General features: G+C 60.6%; 1 protein-coding gene across 10 annotated transcripts in view; it reads right to left on the bottom strand.

The window, feature by feature from the left end:
• Window positions 1-471: 471 nt before the first annotated feature.
• Window positions 472-22,373, bottom strand: part of SRRM3 (serine/arginine repetitive matrix 3) — a 28,013-nt gene continuing 6,111 nt past the window's right edge. Inside the window, exons 1-15 of one of the 10 annotated variants that reach the window (XM_083806129.1) lie at window positions 20,128-20,853; window positions 17,525-17,626; window positions 12,726-12,860; window positions 12,403-12,483; window positions 11,956-11,985; window positions 11,550-11,618; window positions 11,155-11,190; window positions 10,872-10,922; window positions 10,645-10,749; window positions 10,179-10,350; window positions 4,556-4,851; window positions 3,456-3,686; window positions 3,175-3,312; window positions 1,455-1,494; window positions 472-852 (exon numbers count right to left, since the gene is read on the bottom strand). In XM_083806129.1, coding sequence (XP_083662255.1) covers window positions 562-852; window positions 1,455-1,494; window positions 3,175-3,312; window positions 3,456-3,686; window positions 4,556-4,851; window positions 10,179-10,350; window positions 10,645-10,749; window positions 10,872-10,922; window positions 11,155-11,190; window positions 11,550-11,618; window positions 11,956-11,985; window positions 12,403-12,483; window positions 12,726-12,860; window positions 17,525-17,626; window positions 20,128-20,465 — 2,115 coding nt within the window. In that variant the 5' untranslated portion in view covers window positions 20,466-20,853 and the 3' untranslated portion in view covers window positions 472-561. Of the gene's footprint in view, window positions 853-1,353; window positions 2,939-3,140; window positions 3,796-4,555; window positions 4,852-10,178; window positions 10,351-10,644; window positions 10,750-10,871; window positions 10,923-11,154; window positions 11,191-11,549; window positions 11,619-11,955; window positions 11,986-12,402; window positions 12,484-12,725; window positions 12,861-17,524; window positions 17,627-20,127; window positions 20,871-22,373 lie in introns of those variants that run through there. The other 9 variants (XR_014574197.1, XM_083806127.1, XM_083806130.1 and 6 more) reach the window with 9 other exon arrangements.

The following is a 22,373-nucleotide window of genomic DNA, read 5'->3' as shown; positions in this document are numbered from 1 at the left end:
CCAGGGGACCCGGCAGCATTTGTTCTGCAGGGGCAGGGGGCGCACAGCACCAAGGCAGAGGGACCCCAGCCCCGTAGCCCCGTGTGGGACGAGACGGGACGACGCCGGGCTGCTCCTCGCTTTGTTCGTCTGCGGCTCTGCGGGTGCTCGGGGCTGCCAGGACCCCGGAGAGGTGCGTGTCGCCTCTGTCCCCGGGGTGTCCTCTTCCCCGTCCAGTGTCGGTGAAAAGCCCTGAGCGTGGGCAGGAGAAACACGCTTATTTAGCGCGTGCTAGAAAAGTCCAACTGAGCCAAAAAACGCACCGCCGGCCGGAGCGCACCATGTCGGGGGCCCCGCCGCCCCGCCGGCTCGGTCCAAGGTCTCTGCCAAGCAATTTGTTCCCTTGCTCTGTGCTTGCCCACCCCGTCCCACCCCACCCTGGCGTTTGCAGTAATAAGAAGCCAACCCCCCCCCCCCTCCCCACCCCTGACCCCCAAAATACTGAGGGGGGCTCAGGGTCGCCCACTGCCCCGCAAGGTTTCCATCCGCCCCCCGACTTTCCCCCCGCTGCCGGGTCCATCCTTAGCAGCCCCCCCCCGGTTTTTTTCCACCTCCTGAGGGGGTTCTCCCGGGGCTGGGGTGGGGGGCTGCGGGGCTCAGAAGCCGGCGCTCTCCGAGCTGCTGCGGCTGTTGTAGCTGGGGCTGCGGCTGGGGCTTCGCGAGCGGCTGGGGGGGCTGCGAGTCCGGCTGCGGCTGCGGCTGGTGCTGTAGCTGTCGTAGCTGCGGCTCCGGCTGCGGCTGTACGAGTAGGTGCTCAGCGAGCTGGAGGACGAGGGGCTGGGGCGGTAGTAGGGGATGGGACGCTTGCGAGCACTGCGGAGGGAAAAGGGAAACTGAGTCAGGGCCGTGCTGAAGTTTGGGGAAGAGGAGGGAGGGGGGGCACGGGCCCAAGCACCGGCCCCGGTGCTCGGAGCGGCCGCGGGATGTCAGGATCCGGCCCCCCCTGGTCCCTTCCTCCTCCCTGGTCCCCCCCCCCCGGCTGTTAGTCCTGGATTAGGCAGCGGCGAGGACAGAAAGTGAGCAGGTTAATGTGGCTTTTGTGTTTCCCCAGCCACCAAAGATTGAAAGCTGCTGAAAAAGAGACGTTAGGGATTAGCGGGAGACGAGCGCCGGGCTGCCCGCGGTCCGACCCTCCCCGGCTCCTATGGGGACGTGGGGAGCAGGGGGACAGCGGGGAGGGGGGGACCGGGGGCAGCGACGTCTGGAGCCGGTGCAGGACACTGAGCCCGGAGCCCTGTGGGTCCCTGAGGAGGCTGGAGGGGGGACAAGGCAGCCCCTTGCCTCCTTCTCGCAGCCCCACGTCGTGGTGAGCGGTGTTAGTGGGACCAAAGAGAGACACACGGCCGGCCTCGCACAGCCGGGGAGACACGGAGGGGTCCGGGAGGAAGAGGAGGAGGAGGAAGGGGGGAGGTTACCCTGGGAGCCAGGCCCACGGCGATGCTCTCCGAGAGGAACCTTGGGATGAAATGGAAAAGGAGACGTTGGCATCACTGAGGGACGAGGCAGGACCACGCGGTGCTGGGCCCCGGGGTGGTAGGGGGACAAGGACAGGGCAGGAGGGCAAAGGAAGGGGGCTTCTGGCCAGGCTACGGGGCTGGTCTCCCCTGGGATGGTGAGGACCACAGGCTGTCCCCACAGCTCCTCCCTGCCACCTTCCTCGGGGCATCCCAGGAAAATCCAGCCCAGGGCAGGGGACCGAGGGGAGGGATGGCCACGGTGTCCCTGCCGCCTGCATCCGTGTGAGGCTGTCAATTTCTGGGCCACGTGCTGGCAGCCCCTCTGTCCCTGGGGGATTTCAGCTGGGGAACGGCAGAGCCAGCCGGTACCTGAGCAAGAAACCTTCTTCTGGGCTGGGAGGACCTCTCCTGGCCCATATGCTTCACAGGGGAAGCCTGCAGAAAGCTTTAGCGCGGCGTACAGGCTGTATTTCTCCTGCCTTCTCTCCTTATGTCCAGCCCAGGAGAAATCAAAATCCTTCCAGAGCGAGCGAGAGCCGGTTGCTGGAAATCCAGCCAGCTCCGTGCTACGGCCCCCGATCTCCCCGCTGATAGCACGGGAGACAAATAGGTCAGAAAGGAGGTAGTCTCAGCTCAGCACCGGTAACGTCGCCAGCACCGCATGCTAACGAGATGCTATATATGCACACAGTGCTTCATCTGGCACTAAACACTGCCTGCCTTAGAGCCCCGCATCCTGAGTCAGTAAGGTCTCGGGAAGGAGAAAACGGCATTTGGAGGGCAGGAGGCAAACGCACTGGGGTTGGGCTTCTTGCTGGAATATGTATGTGCTGCAATATGGAATATTACACAGAGTAAAATGAATTCATATTTGCTGTCTGCAAACGGGAAGAGACCAGAAGGTTGTAATGCTGGAGGCAGCCTGGTTACCCAGCTGTCTGGGCCAGCCTGGTTCACTCTTCCATTCATCCTCAGGGTTATGTGTCTGTCCTCAAAGCTGCTTGTCTGTCCGTCCGTCCATCCGTCCTTTCTGCCATCCATCCATCCATCCATCCATCCATCCATCCATCCATCCATCCATCCATCCATCCATCCATCCATCCTTTCTGCCATCCACCCAGAGAATCACAGAATCACTGAAGTTGGAAAAGCCCTCCAAGATCATCTGGTCCAACCGTCCCCCTACCACCACCATCACCCACCAAACCATGTCCCCAAGCACCACGTCCAACCTTCCCTTAAACACTCCCAGGGACGGTGACTCCACCACCTCCCCGGGCAGCCCATCCCAACACCTGACTGCTCTTTCTGAGAAGAAATGTCTCCTCATTTCCAACCTGAACCTCCCCTGGCACAACTTGAGGCCATTCCCTCTGGTCCTGTCACTGGTTACCTGTGAGAAGAGGCCAACCCCCAGCTCCCCACACCTTCCTTTCAGGTACCTGTAGAGAGCAATGAGGCCTCCCCTGAGACCTCCTCTTCTCCAGACTAAACACCCCCAGTGCCCTCTGCTGCTCCTCACAGGACTTGTGTTCCAGAGCATCCAACCATCCACCCATCCCCATCCACCCATCCGTCCATCCTTTCCACCATCCCCCCCACCCCTTTGGGGCTACGTGGGGGCGCAGGTCGGTCACGGGCTGTGCCAGCGGTGGTGGCTCCGCATGCCGGGACCCACCTGGTGATCCTCCTGGGCTCCATGAAGCTGGGGGAATCGCGTCTCCTCTTCCTGATGGGGGAGTAGCTTCGGGAGCGGCGCCGGGCCCGGGCGGGATCGGGGTCACCGTGGCGTGTTCGGGGCTCGTTGTCCTTCTCTCTAAACCAAGACGAGGGGCGTCAGGGGCACGAGGAGCCGCGTGTGCACCGAGGCGGGCTGCAGGGACACCCAGCCCTTCTCCAGCCGTGATGCCGCAAGCCCCGAGCCGTGCCCCCGTGCCACCCGCACCCCCCCGAGCTGACCTGCTGGCGGTTTTCTTCTGCGAGGGCGAGCGGCTGCGGCTGCACCCGGCCCTCTTCTCCCGCGAGCGGGAGCGGGACTTGGAGAGGGAGCCGCTGGAGCTCCAGGAGCTGCTGCGGTGCCCGGTGCTGTGCGAGGGGCTCTTCCTGCGCTCCGAGGCCCCGTGCCGAGAGTGCTTGGCCGACGACTCTGAGCTGCTGTTGGGCCGGCCCCGGTGGTGCCGCTCCTTCACCCTGCAAGGGGCAGAGGGCGGGGGGAACGTCCTGAGTGTGACCGCACCGCTCCTCGTTTCCCTCTGCAACCGTGGGGGAGCAGAAGCACCCACGTGGCCCTGAAAACACCCTGATTATCACAGAATCATAGAGGTAGTGAGGTTGGAAAAGACCACCAAGATCATCTGGTCCAAACGTCCCCCTAACACCAATGTCACCCACTAAGCCATGTCCATAAACACCACGTCCAACCCATCCTTGAACACCCCCAGGGCGGTGACTCCACCACCTCCCCAGGCAACCCACCCCAATGCCTGACTGCCCTCTCTGAGAAGAAATGTCTCCTCATTTCCAACCTGAACCTCCCCTGGCACAACTTGAGGCCATTCCCTCTGGTCCTATCACTGGTTACCTGTGAGAAGAGGCCGACCCCCAGCTCCCCACACCTTCCTTTCAGGCAGATGCAGAGAGCAATGAGGCCTCCCCTGAGCCTCCTCTCCTCCAGACTAAACACCCCCAGTTCCCCCAGCCACCCCTCACAGGACTTGTGTTCCAGAACCTTCACCAGCTTCGTAGCCCGTCTCTGGGCACACTCCAGGGCCTCGATGCCCTTCTTGTGGTGAGGGGCCCAAATTGAACACAGCACTCGAGGTGCGGCCTCACCAGAGCAGAGCACAGGGGGACGATCACCTCCATAATCCCCCAGAGCCATCCAGGCACTGCATCACCCACCAGGATAACACCATGGGGCCCCCCCGCCCCACCAGGCTCCATCCACGCACCCACCCGGTGCCCACCCACCTGCACCCAGCCCCGCAGCCCCGGTCCTTGCATTTCCCATACGGAACCGGGTTGTGGCTCCGACGGGACAGCACCCAGAGAGCCCTTACTTCTTGGCGTGGGCGCCGTGGGTCCTGTCGGGGCCGAGCGGGTGGGAGCAGGCCGAGCCCTCCGAGTCGCTGCTGTAGCCGGTGGGGCTGAGCCCCGTCGGGGCCGGCTGGCGGGGGGCCTGGCCGCGGTGGCGTGGCGGCGAGGCGGAGCGGGAGCGGTGCCGGTGGCCGTGCTTGGCTCGCTCCGGCGAGGGCGAGCGGGGGCTGCGGGCGCCGTGACGGCCGCCCCGGGCGCGGGGGGACGGCGGCTCCGTCCTGCCGCGAGGCCGCGGAGAGGGGGACGGCGAGGCCGGCCTCTGGCAGGGGGAAGAGAGACAGAGAGAAGGGGGGACAGGCGGAAGGGGGAGAAGAGAAGAAAGAAGGAGAAAGAGGTCTTTAACGGGGCGCGCCGGGCCGGGGCTCGGTGCACAACGTCAACGCACATCGCATTAAGGCAGGCTACACAGACGCTACCCTGCACCTTCCTCAGCCTCTCGCCCTCAACAACGTGGGTCATGCAAACCTCCGCATGCAAAAACGCAAAAAAAAAAAGAGAAACGAACCAAAAAAAAAAAGAAAAAACAACAAAGAAACGAAGAAGGGTTTGGGGAAGAGGGGAGGGACCAAAAAAATCCAAGAAACCCCAAAGTCGTTGGGGAGGGAAAGCTCAAAGGGAAAGAAATGACCCCCCCCCCAAACAGCTGGAGAGGAGATAAAGCAAACCCCCAGCACCCGCCCACCGCAACCAAGAAAGGTGAAAGGAAAAGGGGCGGAAAACCCAAACAAACCAAGGAAAACGAGAAAAAAAAAAAAAAGAACAAATGAGAGGAGGGGAGGCAGAGGAGGAGTAAATCAGAGTGAGCAGTGGGAGAGAGGGTGAAAACAAAGAGGTGACGGGGCCGGGCGGGCGCGGGGCGGGAGGTCTGCTCACACAGATGCATGCACATATATATATATCTATACGTTTATATATGCATAGGTTTTATAGATAGTACGGCTTTTGGCTTAAAACAAATCAAGAAACGAGGAAGACGGCACAGAGCAACGATGGAGGGCAAGGCAGGGAGTCGGGGGGCGAGGGGCAAGAAGGGAAAAAGAAACCAAAAGAAAGAAGAAAACATCAAAATCAAAGAAAAACCAAACCAAAACTTCACAAATGTCATCGTTACTGAGATAAACGAATGTCTCTGAACTCTTCCTGGGATACGCATTGATCTGTTAGCTGTGACTCTGCAGGGAACTGCTAAGTCCTCATCAGCACTCAACACAGACTTTGCTTTCTGCTTCCATTTTTTTTTTTCCGTTATATGCTTTTTTTTTTTTTTAAGTCCCTCTTGGTTAACATCCACTTACCAAAAAAGTGGCATTTCCTCCTTTAGTAGGTAAGGTATGAAGAGAAGGGAAAAGCGGGGCAATATAAGTGCATCATTAGATTCACAAAAATGCAAGAGAGAAAGAAAAGAGAGAGGAGGAGAGACAGAGACAGCGAGAGGAGAGAAATAAAACAAAACAACTCCCTTCTCCTACGCTCAGACACCGGGAGAACCCCTCCTCGCTACTTGGTGGTGACATTGGGCCACCGGCGTGGTGACAGCCCCGAGTGTTGGGCTGGGATTTGGGGTACTGGGGGCTCCAGCCCCAACCGAGCCGGAGAACCTGGGCTGGGGGGCGAGGGGGCGATGGGGAGACTTTGGGGTCTCTCCCCTGGCAGCCCCCAGTGCCCACGGAGGAGCAAATCCTGCGCGACCTGATGGGGCCTAAGGGAAGCTGGGAGGTGCTGGGGCAGTGCTGCTGCGCCCGGGGGCAGCCGGTGACCTTGTTTCCTCACCATCCCTTTGCCTAGAATGCAGTTAAGCCTAAACGCTGCTTTTCTCCCCAAAAAGAGAAGCAGACGATGTGCCACGGGTCTGCGATGAAGATGCTGACAAAGGGACACGAGGCCGCTCCACTGGTGGCTTGTCCTGCATCATGCCCCTGTCCCCACAGACGAGGGGGCTGAGCCAACAACCCCTGCAGACCCTACAGCCACAGAGCAGTGTGCCCCACCCGCCAGAGCCAAAATGGGGTGGTTTGGTGCATTTTTATGACTGCTTTAACAACTGGCTGCTGTTGCGATTGCTCCAGCGAGGCAGAGAAGCAGTGGGGGCGATGGATGCCCCACCAGCGGCATCCTCACAGGGGATGGGGCTTCGGCCGTACCTGTCCCCAGCCCTACTTCTGGGGAGGGAAAAACTTGAAATGGAGAAGGAGGAGAAGAAGAAGAGAGAGAAAGCCAGAGCGAGGTGTCCTCTTCCCGAGCGCATCGTTCTCACACCCATTTGCTATCCATGCTGTGGGGATGCGGGGCTCACGCCCACAACGCAGGGAGAGGGATGGGGAGGGCAGAGGGGGCTTCCATTGAAAAAACAAACAAACAAACCCAAATAAATCCTTTGCAAAGGTCTGGCCCCAAAGGGAAAATGCATTTGGGGTGCTTGTGCTCCCCAGACCTGCCTCTCACCTCGCCTGGCTCCTTCCCAGGTGCGGAAGGTCTCAGCCTTTTACCACCACAGCCCCAAAATCTTCTCCCCGGGTCCCTCCACCACCACGACTACAGCCCCAGGAGGGGCAAAAAATCCCAATCTCCCCAAATTTCTCACTTGTTATCCTCCCTCCCAGTCCTTCACCCCAAAATACCCGTGCCCCAGTGACTCCTTGTGACGCACTGGGGTTCACCTGCTTCTCTTTGCCTCTATTTTTCGCTAATTGTGCTCAGTCTCATTAGCCAGCCCCTAAAAAGCATGGAGGAACTCAAACCAACTCATGGTAACTGTACCGTCTGTGGGAACAAACACAAACTCGGAGGGCTAAAACACACAGAAATGCATTCTACCAACAGAACGAGGAAACGAGGAAGAGAAAAAGGCGGAAAGAAAGAAAAATATTACATGGACAGGGCAAAAAAATAAAAGAAAAGAACGTAAGAGAAGAGCATGGCTTTGCAGCTAACTGGGGAAAACCATACAAATCAAAAAAAATTATATATAGCCACCAAAAAGAGACAAAATGAAAGAGAGAGAGAGAAAGAGAGAAAGAAAGAAAGAGAAAGAAAGAAAGAAAGTAAGAAAGAAAGAGAAAATAACATTAAATCAAGCTACGGTGCTTTTCAACAGGCTCATCTGCAGAAGTGAACGTGCAGAGGTGGACGAAATACCTACCTTCTGAATTGGCAGTGACAGGAATGCAATAATAAAAAAGAAAACAATAATCTCCACATTTGGAGTGCAGAATGGGAAAAAGACAATGACTCTTTAGTAATGTGATTTAGACCCCTTTGCTAATCAAGTTTGCTTTGCTTAGACTTTTTTTTTTTTATATTGGTCTCATTTGCATCTTTTATTTTATATTTTTTTGCTTAAATGGAAAGCCCGTGGCTTTCGCGGCTGCGGCGGGTTTGCCGGCTTGCGTGTGGTGCCCGGCCCCTACCCGGCAGCGTTTTCGGTCTGGAAGGTGGCTGCCGAACGTCACCGAGTCCCAAACGTCATGCAAGGAAAGCGGCGGATGGAGCGCAACGCGTGGAGGTTTGTTGGGCGGCGTCGGCACCGGGAGAGGCCCGAAGAAAACCAGAGAGAAATTTGGGGCCGGAGAGTGCGTGTGGGAGAGAGAGCGAGGAGGAGGAGGAGGAGGAGAGAGAAATGGGGAGGAAGGGCGAGCGCGAAGATGGGCAGGCAGCCGGAGGCGGGGATGGATGGAGACCAGACTGGGCATTTAAAAGGGAAGTCAACCCCGTGCAGCGCCCCGGCCCTGGGCACCTGGAGGGCTTGGGGAGCTGGGGTAGCCCAGGTGGGGACATGGGGGAAAATGGGCTGAATTTGGTGGTTTTGGAGGGTTTGAGGCAGGCGCAGGGTGCTCAGCCCTGCTGCTGCCGGTCTGTGGGGCTGAGCTCAGGACGGATGCTGAGGATGCTCGGGGAGCGGGATGTGCATCACAGCACGGGGTGGCGCGGGGGTCCCAGCCCGGAGGGGTCACGGCTGGGTGGATGCCACAGCCCCATCCTAACGGGATCACACGTGGGGACCCACGAGGAAAACATCCCCATGGTGCCAGGATTGGCTACCATATGGGCAGCGGGGCCACAGCCAATTTGAGGAGGCAAAGGGCAATTTGTGGCTCGGTTTTGGGGTGAGCCCACTCCCTTTTCAGTTCAGAGCTGCTCGGTTATCTTCCCTTTTAAATTCCTTGTTCAAAATATAGAGAATGGAAATACAGTGTTCAACGGTCGTAAATATTTAGAAAACACATCTCCTTTTTTGTTTTTTGTTTTTCTTCTCCACATTAACACACACAAAAGCAAAAAATTCTAGAACAACACGACGACGACAGGGGGAAAAAAATAAGAGATATATATCGTTTGCATTTCTGTACATCACGAAGGAAAAGAAAAGAAATCATGATAAAGGAAACTAAAACAAGGGGGGAAAAAAAGCATGTTTCATTGCCCTTCCCTCCCCCTCTTCCCTGCTTCTGCTGAGCAAGAAATGGAATTGTATATTACCGTTTGGGTTTTTTTCAAATGGGAGGCTAAAGAAAAACACAGATGGGATTAAAAAGAAAAAAAAACAACAACAAAACAAACAAACAACCAAAAAAAAACAGAGAGAAAGAGAGAGAGAAAGAGAGAGAAGTTGTCGGAGAAAAGTCCCGCTAGAGCCGGGGAGCCAAGGCAGCTCGTGCGGCCTGGGCGATGCTGGGTGCCCGGGGTGGGGGCTCCTCGGCACCCGCACCCCCAAAGAGCTGAGCCGAAACCACAGCAAAGAAGAAAGCGGAGAGGTGCCCGAGAGGTGGGCTCCGCCGCCGCCTGCGAAGCGGCTGGGTGCTGGGCGCTGGGTGCTGGAGGGGATGGGGACAGCGTGGGGGACCCGCGTGGCACCCAGCCCGGTCCCCCCGGTGGTCTCCCAGCCCCTCCGGTACTGGTTAAACTGGGGCTGGCCCCCTCGTCCCGCTGGGGCAGCGGAAGCAAGGGGACAAGTGCCCGCGGCGCAGTGGGGTTTTGCCAGGGCAGTTGGCAGGGCTGGGGACAGTCAGCCCTGAGTCACCCGCCGCGGGGACCCTGAGTGCCTAAAATCTGAGCACCCAGCCCCAGCCCCCCCCTCCGAGCCCTCTCCTGGCCTTAAACCAGTGCCCAGACTGGTGCTGGGGTCCCGCTGGCACCGGCACCTTTGTGCTGGGATGGGCTGGCAGTGGCAGGGAAATCATTTTTCCATTTTTACCCATTTCTCAGCCATCTGGGCTCAATCCACTCCCAGGGCAGCACTGAGCCCAGTGGTGGCCCTACGAGCCATTGGGGACACCTCGGGGTGTGACATCCACAGAGCGGCCGTGTGGGGGGACCTGCTGGGGGTCCTGCCCCGCAGAGAGGGGCCAGCACCCCCCAGGGTGGGGGGGACATTGCGCAGCCAGAGAACGGCCGGGGAGGGGGACAGGCAGCACCCGGTGTCCCCATCCATCTGTCCGTCCCCGACGCCACCAGTGCCCCCCAGATGGCGGCCGGGTGAGTGGGGAAAGAGGGGAGAGGAGAGCTGGGGTGAGGGGGTCCTGCGGAGGGAGGAGGAAGAGGAGGAAGAGGAGAGGGCAGCGAACCGTGGTGCAAGAAAAGCCTACGTACATCCGGCGGCTCCTCGAGCGCGGCGCCGTGGCTGTGGCGGCCGTTCTGGGCGCTGCCCTTGTGCCCGTTCTGGTGCGGCGAGGCCGAGCGGCGCGGCGAGGAGGAGGACGGGCTGCGGCTGGAGCGGGCGCTGCTGCCCTTGGGGCCGTCCTCGCGGTGCTTGGGGCTTAGCCTGCGGGGCACGGCACGGTCAGGGTGGTGGCCGACGTGTCCCCTCGTCCCCAGCTCGGCACGGCGGTGGCACCCAAGCTTGGGCTGCAGCACAGGCTTTGCCGAAGCAAGAAACGGGGCCAGAAATTGCTTCTGGGGTTTTTCCCAGTTCACATTTTCCCATCTGGTTTGAAACCCTGGTGCCGAGTTTCCCGCCCCACCAAGCATCTCTTGTGCTGCAGCACCGCCCCGCTCCCCTCCCGTCCACCCCCAAGGGTCAACACCCTGGGGACAACCCTGCCGGGGGTGCTCCTACCTGCCGGGGGATTTGGAGTTGCTGTAGTCGGAGGAGAGCGAAGCGCTGTGCGAGCTGCAGCTGCTGCGCCGGTGCGACCGCCAGGCCGGCGACTCGCTGCGGGACCTGCAGGGAGGACGGCCGGGGCCGACGGGCAGGCTGAGCCCCCGTGCCGGGCAGCTACGAGGTTTGGGGGGGCTGGCCCCGCACGGCAGCACCCTGCCAGCCGCCTGCCCGCGGTGCCTCACCTCTTGCGCTCTTTGTTTTTCTCTTTCCGCTTGTTTTTGGGGCTGCGGGACCTGCAGGAAGGGCAGAGAGGTGAAAAGGCAGAGATGGGAGAGGGGCAGCGATGATGCCCGGTGCGATGGGTCACCCTGCTGAGCCCTGGCCAACGCGCACCCAGAGCATGGGGTGGCCCCGTGCCCCCTCCAAGGGTGGGGACAACCAGCGGAGCCTGGCCATGGGGCGAGGGGGACGCTGGCACCGAGTGCAGGTGGCGGTGGGATGGCTCCCGGCTGCCTTCGCTCTCACCTGTGTCTTCTCTTCTTCCGGGACCCCGACTCAGACCTGGGGACGGAGAGGAGGCAGAGACACATTGAGCCATGGCGGGGGGCGAAGGCTGGGCAGCCCCAGGGGACGGCAGGGATGGGGACAGGGGCAGGGGGCTGGGAGGAGGCAGCCACCACCAGGTTGGGTCACTGGAGGGGGCAGCCCGGCCACCAGGAGGTGACAGCCCGTGTTTCAGAGAACTGCCTGCCCCCTTGAAAGGCCATCCAGCACCCTGCCCTGCCCATGCTGCCAACCCACCCCAGTCCGAGAGCCCCGGGGGCTTCCCCATGGTCTCCAGCCCTCCCTGCGGCCACCAAGCAGCCCCGCTGTCCCCAGCCCCGGGAGCACAGTGCCTGGAGGAGACGTATCCATCCTACCTGTCGCGTCTGTGTTTCTTTCCAGTCTTCTTTTTCTTCTCCTTGCGGATCGGTGAGGAGCTGTCGCAGCTGAGGGGGGGGGGAAGTGGGTGCCTTTAGGGTGGGAGCAAGGAGCTGGGGTGCAGCAGGAACCCCAAGTCCCATCCTTGTGACCCACCACCCACTGGCACCCCACGTCCCCGGACAACCCCCGGGACGCGTGAATATTGCATGGAATTTATTCCCAGGGGGCTTTTGCAGCGGGGGACAGAAAGGAGAGTCCAGCAGAAGGGCTCAGGTTAACCCCGGTGCCAGGGCGGCCGGATCCTGCTGTGTCCCATTGCCACCTCGTGGGCTCCGTGGCCTCCAGCAGGAGACGGGGCTGGAGCAGCCAATTCCCACTGGGATTTGGGAGCGGGACACTCACCTGCGCTCCGAGCCGGGTTTCCTCTTTTTGCTGCCGCGGGGAAGGCAGAGAAGAAAGGGACGTTAAGGACAGCATCCTCCCACTGCTCAAGGACATGTAAACTGGGGCGGGTACCGGGGGGGTGGACGGAGCCGGCCCCCTCCCAGCAGCCAAATCCTGCCTGGTGCTGTGCAGGGCTGTGCCCTGCCCTCCCAGGGAGGCTGGGGTGCTGATGGAGCCGGCTGTGGATGCACCAGCACCCTGCAGCCCCCAGCCACAACCCGAGAGCGCAGCAAGTGCTGGGTTAATTACCCAAGTCATTAAATAATCCCCCTGAAGGCCTTCAGCGTCCCCCAGCTTGTTGGGACGGGGTGAGCAGGGAGGGGACCTGCTCGGAGCGACCCAGCAGAGCTGCAGGGTCGAGCCCTCCAGGTCTAGGGGACAGCGCGGGGACAACCGTGGACTCACCGGCTCCGACGGTGACCCGATTTCTTTTTCTTTTTCTTCTTGGGTGGCGGCGAGGCGGAGCTGCTGGACCGTCTTTTCAGCCTGCGGGAAAAAGCAGGCAGCGTTGGGGTGAGAACGGAAAACCACCCACCGTGCCCTGGCCACTGTCACCGTGCCCTGGCCACCGTCACCGTGGCCATCACAACGTGGCCTAGGTGTCCTGAGCACGGTGTGGCTGCGCCAAGTATGAGGACACCGTGCATGCATTTGGGGTGCATTGGGGGCCACCACGCGGGGACAGCCATCACCCTGTCCCCAAAACCCGCTGCCCGCCGTGGCCAGACCTGTACTCGCGGTGGCTGCTGTCGTCGCGGTAGCACTCGGCCGAGCAGTCGCACTGCAGCAGGCAGCCCTCGCCGTACTCGGGGTACTGCGCCGCGTAGTCCTCCCCGTCCAGCCCGTGGTGGTTCTCTATCACTCTGGCAAAGGAGGAAACGCGGGATGAATTTGGGGGGCTGGTGGAGCTGAATCAGGGCTGGGAAAGGGGATGGGGGCACAGGTGCCTGGTGGCACATGGGTTTGGGGACAGCCAGCTCCAGCGCCGCCTCCCCAGGTGACCTTGGTCACGTCGCTCGATGCTTGGCAGCTCTGGGTGTGACACCCTGGTGTCAGCACCGCGTGGCAGAGCTCTTATCAGGGCCCCATCCCTGCAGCACGTCACCGCTGGGCTGGCACAGGGACATCCCCAGGGCCGTGCCACCGCCTCCCTGTCCTCGGCATCACTCGGAGCCCCGTGCTGCACCGCGGGGCTGAGCGGGGTCAGCCCAGGTGGGTGGCAGGGGACGGATTAGGGTGAGAGGAGCCGGTGATTCGGGGATTATCCGGCTGGCGGCAGGAGCTCCCGGGATGATCCGGGCTTTGGGACCGGTGCCCAGCCTGCCGCAGGCTTGGCACGGGAGGTGATGGGTGACGTCCCCCCGGGCCAGCCGAGGCGAGGAAGGGGGGGACATCAGGCCTGAAGCCACCAGGGTCTCCTCTCCCTCCCGAGCAGCTTCGTCAACATTAATTTTCCCGCTGCCATGGAAACGGACGGGAGGTTGCCATTGACTACCGGGGCTGCGGGCTGGACCCAGCGAGCAGGAGGGACCCGGGAGCCCTTGGCCAGCCGCTCCCTGCTGCCCCCAGCTCCCCATCTCGCCCCGCTCCTGCTCTGCCATCAGCCCCAGGAGCAACCTCCACCCCCCCGGGGCAGAGCATCCGTCCCCATCAGGCGGGCTGGGGACGCCTTGGTGAGGACGTGGGGCAGCGGCTGAGCTCCTGAGCCCCAAATGTTGCGGGGGTCTGGGGGCTTGGTGACAGCAGCTGTGAGAAGGAGGTGGAGCAGGGAAAGCACGTCAAAAAGCCCTGATGAAACGTTTCCTAGCAATGTCACCGCTGGGGATGGCCACCCATCGGACGAGCTGCCTCCAGCGCTGGTGGCACTGGGCTCGGGGCGTCTCGGCGCCACCGGCACAGCCAGAAGCACTGCTGGGTGCAGGATCCATGGTGCCAGATGTTATTTTCCCCCCTTTTTTTCATTTTTCCCTTTCTGCCAGAGTTCAGGTGGTGTTCAAGCTCCTTGGCAGCAGAAGGACACGTGGGTTGGATGTCCTCCTCTGGGATGTCCTCGGGTTCCAGAGGCTGTGGGTGCTCCGGGACACGTCCCGCGGCGCCCAGCTGCCTGGCCACGGGTGCTGGGCGAGGGCAGGATCCCCAGGGAAATGAAGGCACTGGGGACACTCCTCCATCCGCCGTGGGTAACGGCAGCACCTGGAGCCCCAGAGCTGGGGAACAATGGCACGGGGACAGCCACGCAAGCAGAAATATGGGCTCTAGGTGATGCTGCTCGGCAGGGGGGTTGGACTGGGTATCTTCAGAGGTCCCTTCCAACCTCAGCTGTTCTGGGATTAATGGGGCAGGGTGAGGCGTGGAGAAATCCCAGTTCTCCTTCGCGTGCACACCAGCACCCCCACATCTGCTGGGGGACATGGCTCAGATGTGGGACACCTCGTCCTGGGAGGGATGTGGCCATTGAGGAGCCTCCAGGTGCTCCGGAGGAAACCCTGCTGGGTGGTGCCGTGTCTGGGGGGTGCCGACATCAAACAAGCCCAGGCTCTCACTCCCCGGAGGAGATGTGGCCTCAGGAACCAGGATTTTTAGCTCATGTCCCACCCTGGCTTCTTCCAGATGTCTTAGCCAGGGGGCTGGCAGCAGGGGAAGCTGCTGGAGAAACGCAGCCCTTGGCTTCCGACCCACCTTTTCCACGAAAATGCCTTTCGAACAACAACCAAACCACGGAAAGGGGAAAGGAAAAAGAGAGCTGAGCAAACCGAGATAATTCCTTGCTGCACTCTCTGCTCGGCGGGCAGCTGAAACGGCACCGCGTCGCAGTGCTGGGCCACGTGCTCCTGCTGTCAGCTGTGCTCTGCGGTCCACGACCAGCCCGTGGTGCCCCATTTACACCTCCCCTCCTGACACACGCCTGCATTCTGTTTCAGGCCCACTAACCTGGTCATCGAGCAGTCCCTCAGCCAGCAGAGGGCTGTGTGGCGGGGCTATGCACGCACAGACGGGAGCTGAAAGGGTGCAGAGAGCAAGCCGGGGCTCAGGTGGTCACGGCTCTGCTCGGTGCCTCAGTTTCCCCTGGGGACTTCTGCAGACGATGCCGAGCTTTTCGCCTGTGCTTTGAAACGAGAGCAGCTGGTTCGGGCTCGCAGCCCAGCCAGCCCAGTGACTGATTTGTAGACCTCCGGGGAGGTGCTGGAACAGGACCAGCACACGAGGTGCCTGTGCTGGGGGCTCTCCCAGCCTCCAGCCATTGCAAAGGCTGGGCGTGTTTATTTGAAGCACTGCTGCATCTCCCTCCCTCAACCTCAACAAGTGCAGAGGTTTTGCATCCAGGACATCCTTAGGCAGGGACCTCTGCAGGCCGGGTCCCCATCTCATGGGGAACCACCTCCTTTGGGATCTCCTCCCAGCTTCCCCCAAGCACCTCCGCGCTCCTCCAAGCAACCCTGTGCTTTGAGACTGCTCCCTCCAGCTCAGCACTATTATTTATAGCCCTGGGGCTAATCTAACGATTACCCTTCAGACTGGAGAGCAAGCCTGCCAGTGGGGAAAGGTGACAGCTACGGCCGCCGGGGTACCCGTAACGCACCTCTGTGCTCGTTACAGCACCAGCCCTAACGAGCTGGGCAGCCTCTCCCAGCCTGCCCAGAAGATGCCCTGAAGATGACTCAGGTCCCACGGGCAAAGGCCACTTGTTAACACGCCACCTGGATGCTCGGACACCTGGGTGACCCAGGCGCCTTGGTTTATCCCATACCTTGTTTATTCCACCGATCCCTGCATGGAGGAGGACCCCACATGCTCGTCGCTGCTGCGGGACGGGGATGGGGCTGCACACCCCGACCGGGACGGGCTCAGCCCAGCCCTGGCCCCGCTGGGAGGCTGCTGGCAGAGGAAGGCTGCCCCCGCCGCCACGGCTTCCCCGCCTCCCCCTCGCCCTGATTTCCTGACCCTAATGAAGCATTAATATTCAGTGAACCTGCAGCATCTATTCCTGTCCCAAGTGACCTGGTTTCCAGGCTGATGGATGGTGCGCGCCGGGCCAGCCACGCTGCCTGGGCCATTAAGCAGTGCACAGATAAATCATCGTCAAGCCAGCACAGACCCTCGTGAGGCTGGGGACGATCCCGTGCAGGGCGGGAGGAGCGGGTGGCACGTCCCCAGCAGCAGCAGGGCTGCTTTGCGCGACAAACCTCAGCCCCAGGCCCCATCCTGGGGCAGAAGGAGCACGAGGAGCGATGAGGAGGCAGCGGCACGGGGCAGAGCTGCTTGGGGGAGCTTCCTCCACGGGGCTCCTGGGTTTCACAGCAGTCTGACAGAGGTGCGGCTCCGCTCTAGGGATGGCTCTGGGTCTGTGCTGGTGAAAAGCAGGCTCAAGCCCTGCCTGGGCCTCTTACATCATTTATTGTTGCTATTATTAAGGATTAGTACTGCTAACACTAATGTTACTGGGGTTACAGGACAGCAGCCAGCCTCCCAGACCATCCCCAAGGTGAGTTACCCCAGCTTTGCACCTGGGCAGGAGGATTATTCTGCATTATGGAGTTAACAGCAAGGACTCGAAATCGATGTCCTTGCCCAGATGGAAGCAGGAGCTGTGATTTCAGCCCTGGAGAGAGCAGGACAGGCAACCAAACCAGCAGGAGCAGGCAGAAGTGAGGCATGGCCTCAACATCTCATCTTTCTCCCCAGGACCAAGCTGGTGTCTGCTCTGCTCCAGTGACATTGGTGATAGTTGTGGCCAGGCAGAGGCAGGGAACGAGTGGCTGGACCTGTCCGTACCCCGTGGTGCACCCCAAACCTGCGGCTTGGTCTCTGCCACCAGCTGATGGGTGAGCTGAGCACCCTGAGCTCTGGTTTCATCTTCTGTGATGGGCATTGCGATGCTGGCCTGTACAGCACGCGGAGGCTGCCCAAAGACCAGGGCAGGAAAACCCCTCTGGAGGTAGTAACCTGCCTCAGAGAGGCTAAACCTGCCTCCTACCAACCAGCCAAGCAACAAAGCAACCAACCAACCACCTAACCATCTAACCATCCAACCATCTAACCATCTAACCAACTAACCATCTAACCACCTAACCAACCAATCATCTAACCATCTAACCAACCAACCATCTAACTAACCAACCATCTAACCAATCAGCCATCTAATCATCTAACCAATCAACCATCTAACCAATCAGCCAACGAACCACCTAACCAATCAAACATCTAACCAACCAACCATCTAACCTTCTAACCAACCAACCAACCAACCAACATCTAACCAGCCAACCATCTAATCACCTAACCAACCATCTAACCATCTAACAAATCAACTATCTGTTTGTTCATCCATCCATCCATCCATCCATCCCTCCATCCCTCCATCCATCCACCCTTCCAACCACCTCTCTCTCTATATCCCCCTCTATATCAATCCATCCATCCATCCATCCTTGGTGGCCACCTGGGATGTGTCTCCCAGACAAGCAGCACAACGTGTGACAGACAAGTAGGACACACAGATGGACCGACTCGGAGCTGCCTCACTTACATTTGGCGCCCGTGCTGGTCTTCCCTGGTGAGCACGCCTTCCTTCTCCATCAGCATTTGCCGAAAGGTCCCCACTTTCTGCCGGATCTCCTCTTCCAAGTACCTGGATGGGCAGAGATGTGGTCAGGGCTGGTGTGGCCGCAGCGCGGGCCCTCCGGGGGCTGCACATCCCCCCAGGGGCTGGGACCTGCTGATGACCTCTGTACCTCCAGGTCTGGCGTGTGGCCAGAGCGGCTGGGAAGGAGAGGTGGCATTGTGATGGCCATTGGGGGGTGGAGGACAGCAGGTCCCTCCACTTGGTGCCCTGCCACCGCCCTCCTCAGCCCCATTTCCCCCTCCCCAGCAGCTCTCAGCAGACAAAGGGACCACGAGGAAGGTGAAAGAGGAGGATGACCACGAGGCTGTCCCCGCAGCCAGCGAGGCTGGGGTTCTCCTCCATCCCCTCGCTCGTCCTCGTGCCGCGCCGCGGCCCAGCAGCCGAGCCAGCTCTGCACTACCGCCGAACGCTGACTCAGGCCACTGCAGGGTTATTAACGAGAGACACTAATCACTTTGTCCCTGGCATCTGCAAACAGCCGCGGCAAAGCAGGGCGCTCCAGCTGTCCCTGAGACGCTGGAGGGACCGGTGACAGCCCGCGCCGGGCAGTCCTGTGACGCATCCCGCATCGGCACAAGGGCACTGGCGCATCCCCGCGACCGAAACCCAGCGGTGCTGTGCGGAAAATGCCCGCGTGGAGCAACTCGCCGTGCTCTCGGCACCGTCACCGGGAGGGGGAGGCACAGGATGGCACCTGGGCTGCATCCTGCAGGCGGGTGCAGGGGGTGCAGAGCTCCTCCACCACCAGAATGAGATGGGAATTAATATTAACGAGCTCATTTGCACTGAAACGGGCTCATTAATGCTCCAGCCGGCAAGGGCTGCCGAGCAGGAGGAGGGCGGTGAACCAGGCAGCCCTGGCTGCTTCCCTATACCTTGCACCACGCCAGGGCTGGGGGACCCCAAAAACAGGGCAGGACCCCAAAATGCTGCTCTGCACCTCACCCGGGGCCACTGGCGAGCAGGGAGCAGGCAAAGATTTGCTGCAGTGGGGTATTAATGTGGGCAGTGCTATGGGAGTGGGGACATGAAGTCAAGCTGAAGGTGATGCACAGGCGACCGTGGCCAAGTTTATGGCCACCAAGGGGCCATTTTATTCTCCTTTTCTTTCTGGGGACTTGCCTTTCTCCCCGCTTGCTCCAGCAGCCCCACCACGCTCTCAGAGCTCTCCACGAGGCGTTTCCAGCAGCCTGCAGACGGCTCAAGGGCTGGATTTGTCATCAGAGCCACAGGCAGGAGGACAGCAGCACCCCAGGGCTGGATCTGGCTGTGCCATGCAGAGGGATGGGGGCTGGCGGGTCCCCAAAATCTGCTTCCACCCTGCCCGCAAAGACCTTCCTGCCCCAAGGCTCCCCCCAGCCCTGCAGCAAGGGGAGCCTGAGGTTGGCTGCAGAGCGGCTGCTCTTAACCCTGTCAGAGGGATTTTTTGCCGTTAACACAGAGAACAGGGTGGGGAAGGAACCAGAAATTGCTGACACTTCTTTTCCAGAGAAGAAATCCAGCCATCAGCCTGCAAGTAACCCCGCAGGCAGCCTGGAGCGGGCAGACCCAGAGCAGGCAGGATCCATCCACGCTGAAGGGAACCAGGGAGCTCTTAAATCCCCAGAAAACCTCCCCTGCTATCACAACACCTAACCCCACAGGGTCCCTGCCCTTGGAGACAAATCCCCCGAGGCGCAGGGGCCACAGACAGGCAGAAACCCCTGGGGAGTTTCTCCTGCAGCCCCCGGGAGAGCCCCTGCGCAGGGGGGGATTAACCAAGTCGGCCAAGATTATTGCTGTAATTATATTATCATTTCGGTGGATCCCCGTCCCCACTGTTATTAATAGCCTTAATAACAGCAAAGACAATTACAGCAATAACAACAATACCCATCACCACAGTGCTATTACCCGCTGCACTACTACTACTACTCATAGTAAGGCTCCTCGTAGGGCACGGGAACCCGAAAGGAGGACCCGGGCTCCCCAAGGCGCCAGGTCAGCCTTATTTATTTCCATAACGACAAATTAGGCGTAATCATTATTCCAGTCTGTGTGAGACAATTTAATTCTAGGTCATGGCTGCGCTCTTAATGAAAGCCTTGGCGAAGCCTTCCCTCAATCCATTTTCCCTCTCCGCAGCTGATGCCAGTCTCCGTCTTCCTGCGTGCGCTGAAGAATTTGCTCCATCAGTCGGGCTTTAGCCCCAAAACTGGAGGGCAAAAGGGGAGGCAGGGACAAACCGAAGCACTGGACCGGCCTCACCTGGGGCTCAGCCACAGCTCTGCTTCATTTCCCCAACCCGCGAGGCAGAGACTGGCCCTTTCTCACCCCCAAAAACCCTGTGAGGCGCTGCAGAGACCAGCCCAATCCACTCAAAGACGAATTTCCTTCCAAATGGGGACGTTTGCCGCTTCAGGGTTGTTTAGAGAGAAAAAGGGGCAGGAGGAGGTGCCAGCGGGGTATCCAACGGGGATCCCCAACCACAGGATATCCCAGCCCAGCCCCGAGCGCCCACCACTCACCCTTGCTCTTCCATCATCTCCTGCAGCTCCATGCACTTGAGCTCCACCCGCCGCTTGCGCTCGTGGTCCAGGATCTCGCGGTGAGCCTTCTTCACCAGGCTGGGCTCTGCCAGCCTCACCTCCTCCTCGGCCTTGTGCCACGTCCCCGAGGCGCCGGGCTGCGCGAAGCCGTTGGAGGCTTCCTGCGGCGAGGGCGCGTTGGCCCCGTTGTTGTAGAGAGCCATGCTGGTGTGGTGGCCCGGAGGCACGCAGCACCTGGAGGGGAGGAAGAGCCACAGGTCAGTTCCTTGTCCTGGCTTCGCTCCCTTGTGCCGTGACCCAAAACCTGAGAGCCCCATGCACCGGCACTGGGGATGGTGCTGGGTTAACGCTCACTGGCACTGGCGCGGGCTGTGAGGCTCCAGAAACAACCCCTTGGAGGGGACGGCGCCGCGCCGGGGCTTTGGCTGATGTCCCCAAGCCTTGGGGAAGGGGAGATGCAACCATGCTTACATCCCAAATGTCCCAAATCAGCCAGAAAGGCGCAAACCGCCCCACCGGGCGTCTGTGCAGGTCGTGACAGCCCCGATCCCAGCGGCTCCGGTGCGCCCCTGAGCGCACGAGCCCCCTGCTGCACCTCGGATTCCCACAAACGCTTCTCCCGCAAAGTCCTACCCAAAGGAGAACGATCAAAGGCACAGGCAGAGCACCCCACCCCATGCACAGTCCCCCCGCCCCGTGCTGGTTTTGGACGCGGAAATGCGTCCTTTTGTAAGCAGCCAAATCTCGGGGGTGCTCCCAGCGGCGGCACCCTGCCTGAGACGCTTTTCCGAGGACAGGCGTTGCCTGCACACCCTGTATCGGGGGGGACAGGGACAGCGGCGCGAAGCCAACCTGGGCACGTGGGAGTCGGTGCCATCACATACTAAAAAAAAAAAGCAGGGCAGGGAGAAGGGGATCCAGGTCCCTTCAGCAGGGCCGTGCCAGGGGCTGAGATGGCACGAGCAGGGATGGGAGAGATGGACGCGGAGGGGAAGGGCTGGGAGAGAAGGAGTGAAAACGCGCCAACGAGCACGCCTGCCCTGCCATATCCCAGCATCGTGGCTGCTGGCTGCACACCCAGCGGGGTCACCCAGCACCACCGGCGGTAAAATTATCTGCCCGTGGCTCGGGACACAACGCGGAGCCGGCAGAGAGCTCTGATTTCTCCAGCAAGGCTGTGAAAGCAGCAGCACATCCCTGGCTGTGAAAGCAGCAGCAGGGACGGACATCCCTGTCCTCCCCGCGCACCTTCCTGCATTATTAAAGCCCATTGATTCCCAGGGCTGAAACCCACAGAAACCGGCACGGTTACAGCGGGATTTCTATGGAAATGTCACCTCCTGGCCAACACACGATCACCCGCAGCCGTGTCGGGTCAGACGGAGCCGGGGCAGCAGGGCTCGAGGGCAAACCTCTGCTGTCTGCGCCCCTCCAGAGCCTCTGAGCCCTGCCTGGGGCAGCAGCGGAGAAGAGACGGGCACGATGGGGTCCTTTTCGGCAGGCAGGGGTCCCCCCGGCACCCCAAAAACGGGGGCTCAGCCTGGAGAGCTGCCGTGCCACGGGTGGCCCCGGGAACATCCCGGCTTCCCCACTGCCCCCGGCTGCCCCACGCGTCATTTATCTCCTGACAGCCCTGCCCGGCGAGGATGGCAGCTGACTGCTTAATTACACGGCGTCTCTTCTTCTATTTTTTTCCCCGTTATTACCGTGCCGATAGGAGCCAGCAGGCTGAGTTTCCGCAGCGGGGGCTCTGCACACCCCGAGTCCCCTCGGTCCCCAGCCACACGGGGACTCCCCAGCAGCACAGGGACCCTCCGAGCTGCGGGAGGCACCTCTGGGTTTAAAAGCCCTGGGGAGGCTCGGACGGGTGCTCCAGAAAGCAGGCTAGTGCCCGTATTTCGGGGCCTGCGATGCCCTGCAGCAAGGAGCTGCCCAGGTCCCGCGTGGCTCTGGGTGAGAGATGCTGCAGAAAACCCGGCTGTGGGCTCCTCTTCCCCAAAACCTCTGCCCCGTCGGGGCAAAAATGTGGGGATGGGGAAGCTTCCCACCGGGAAACGTTCCCCCACCGGGGGGCTTCGTCCACAGGGGATGGAGAGGGGGAAGGAGGGGATGCTTCCTGCAGCAGCAGCAGCCTCTGCGCGCTTCCCCCAGCGGGAATTAATTTCATCCTCGAGCCTCCCGTTTTCCTCTCTGCAAAAGAAGCTGAAGGCAACCGGAGCGGAGCC

The sequence above is a fragment of the Anser anser genome, assembly GCF_964211835.1.
Source record: "Anser anser genome assembly, chromosome: 20".
NCBI lineage: Eukaryota > Metazoa > Chordata > Aves > Anseriformes > Anatidae > Anser > Anser anser.
This window is presented reverse-complemented; position numbering and strand designations above follow the sequence as displayed.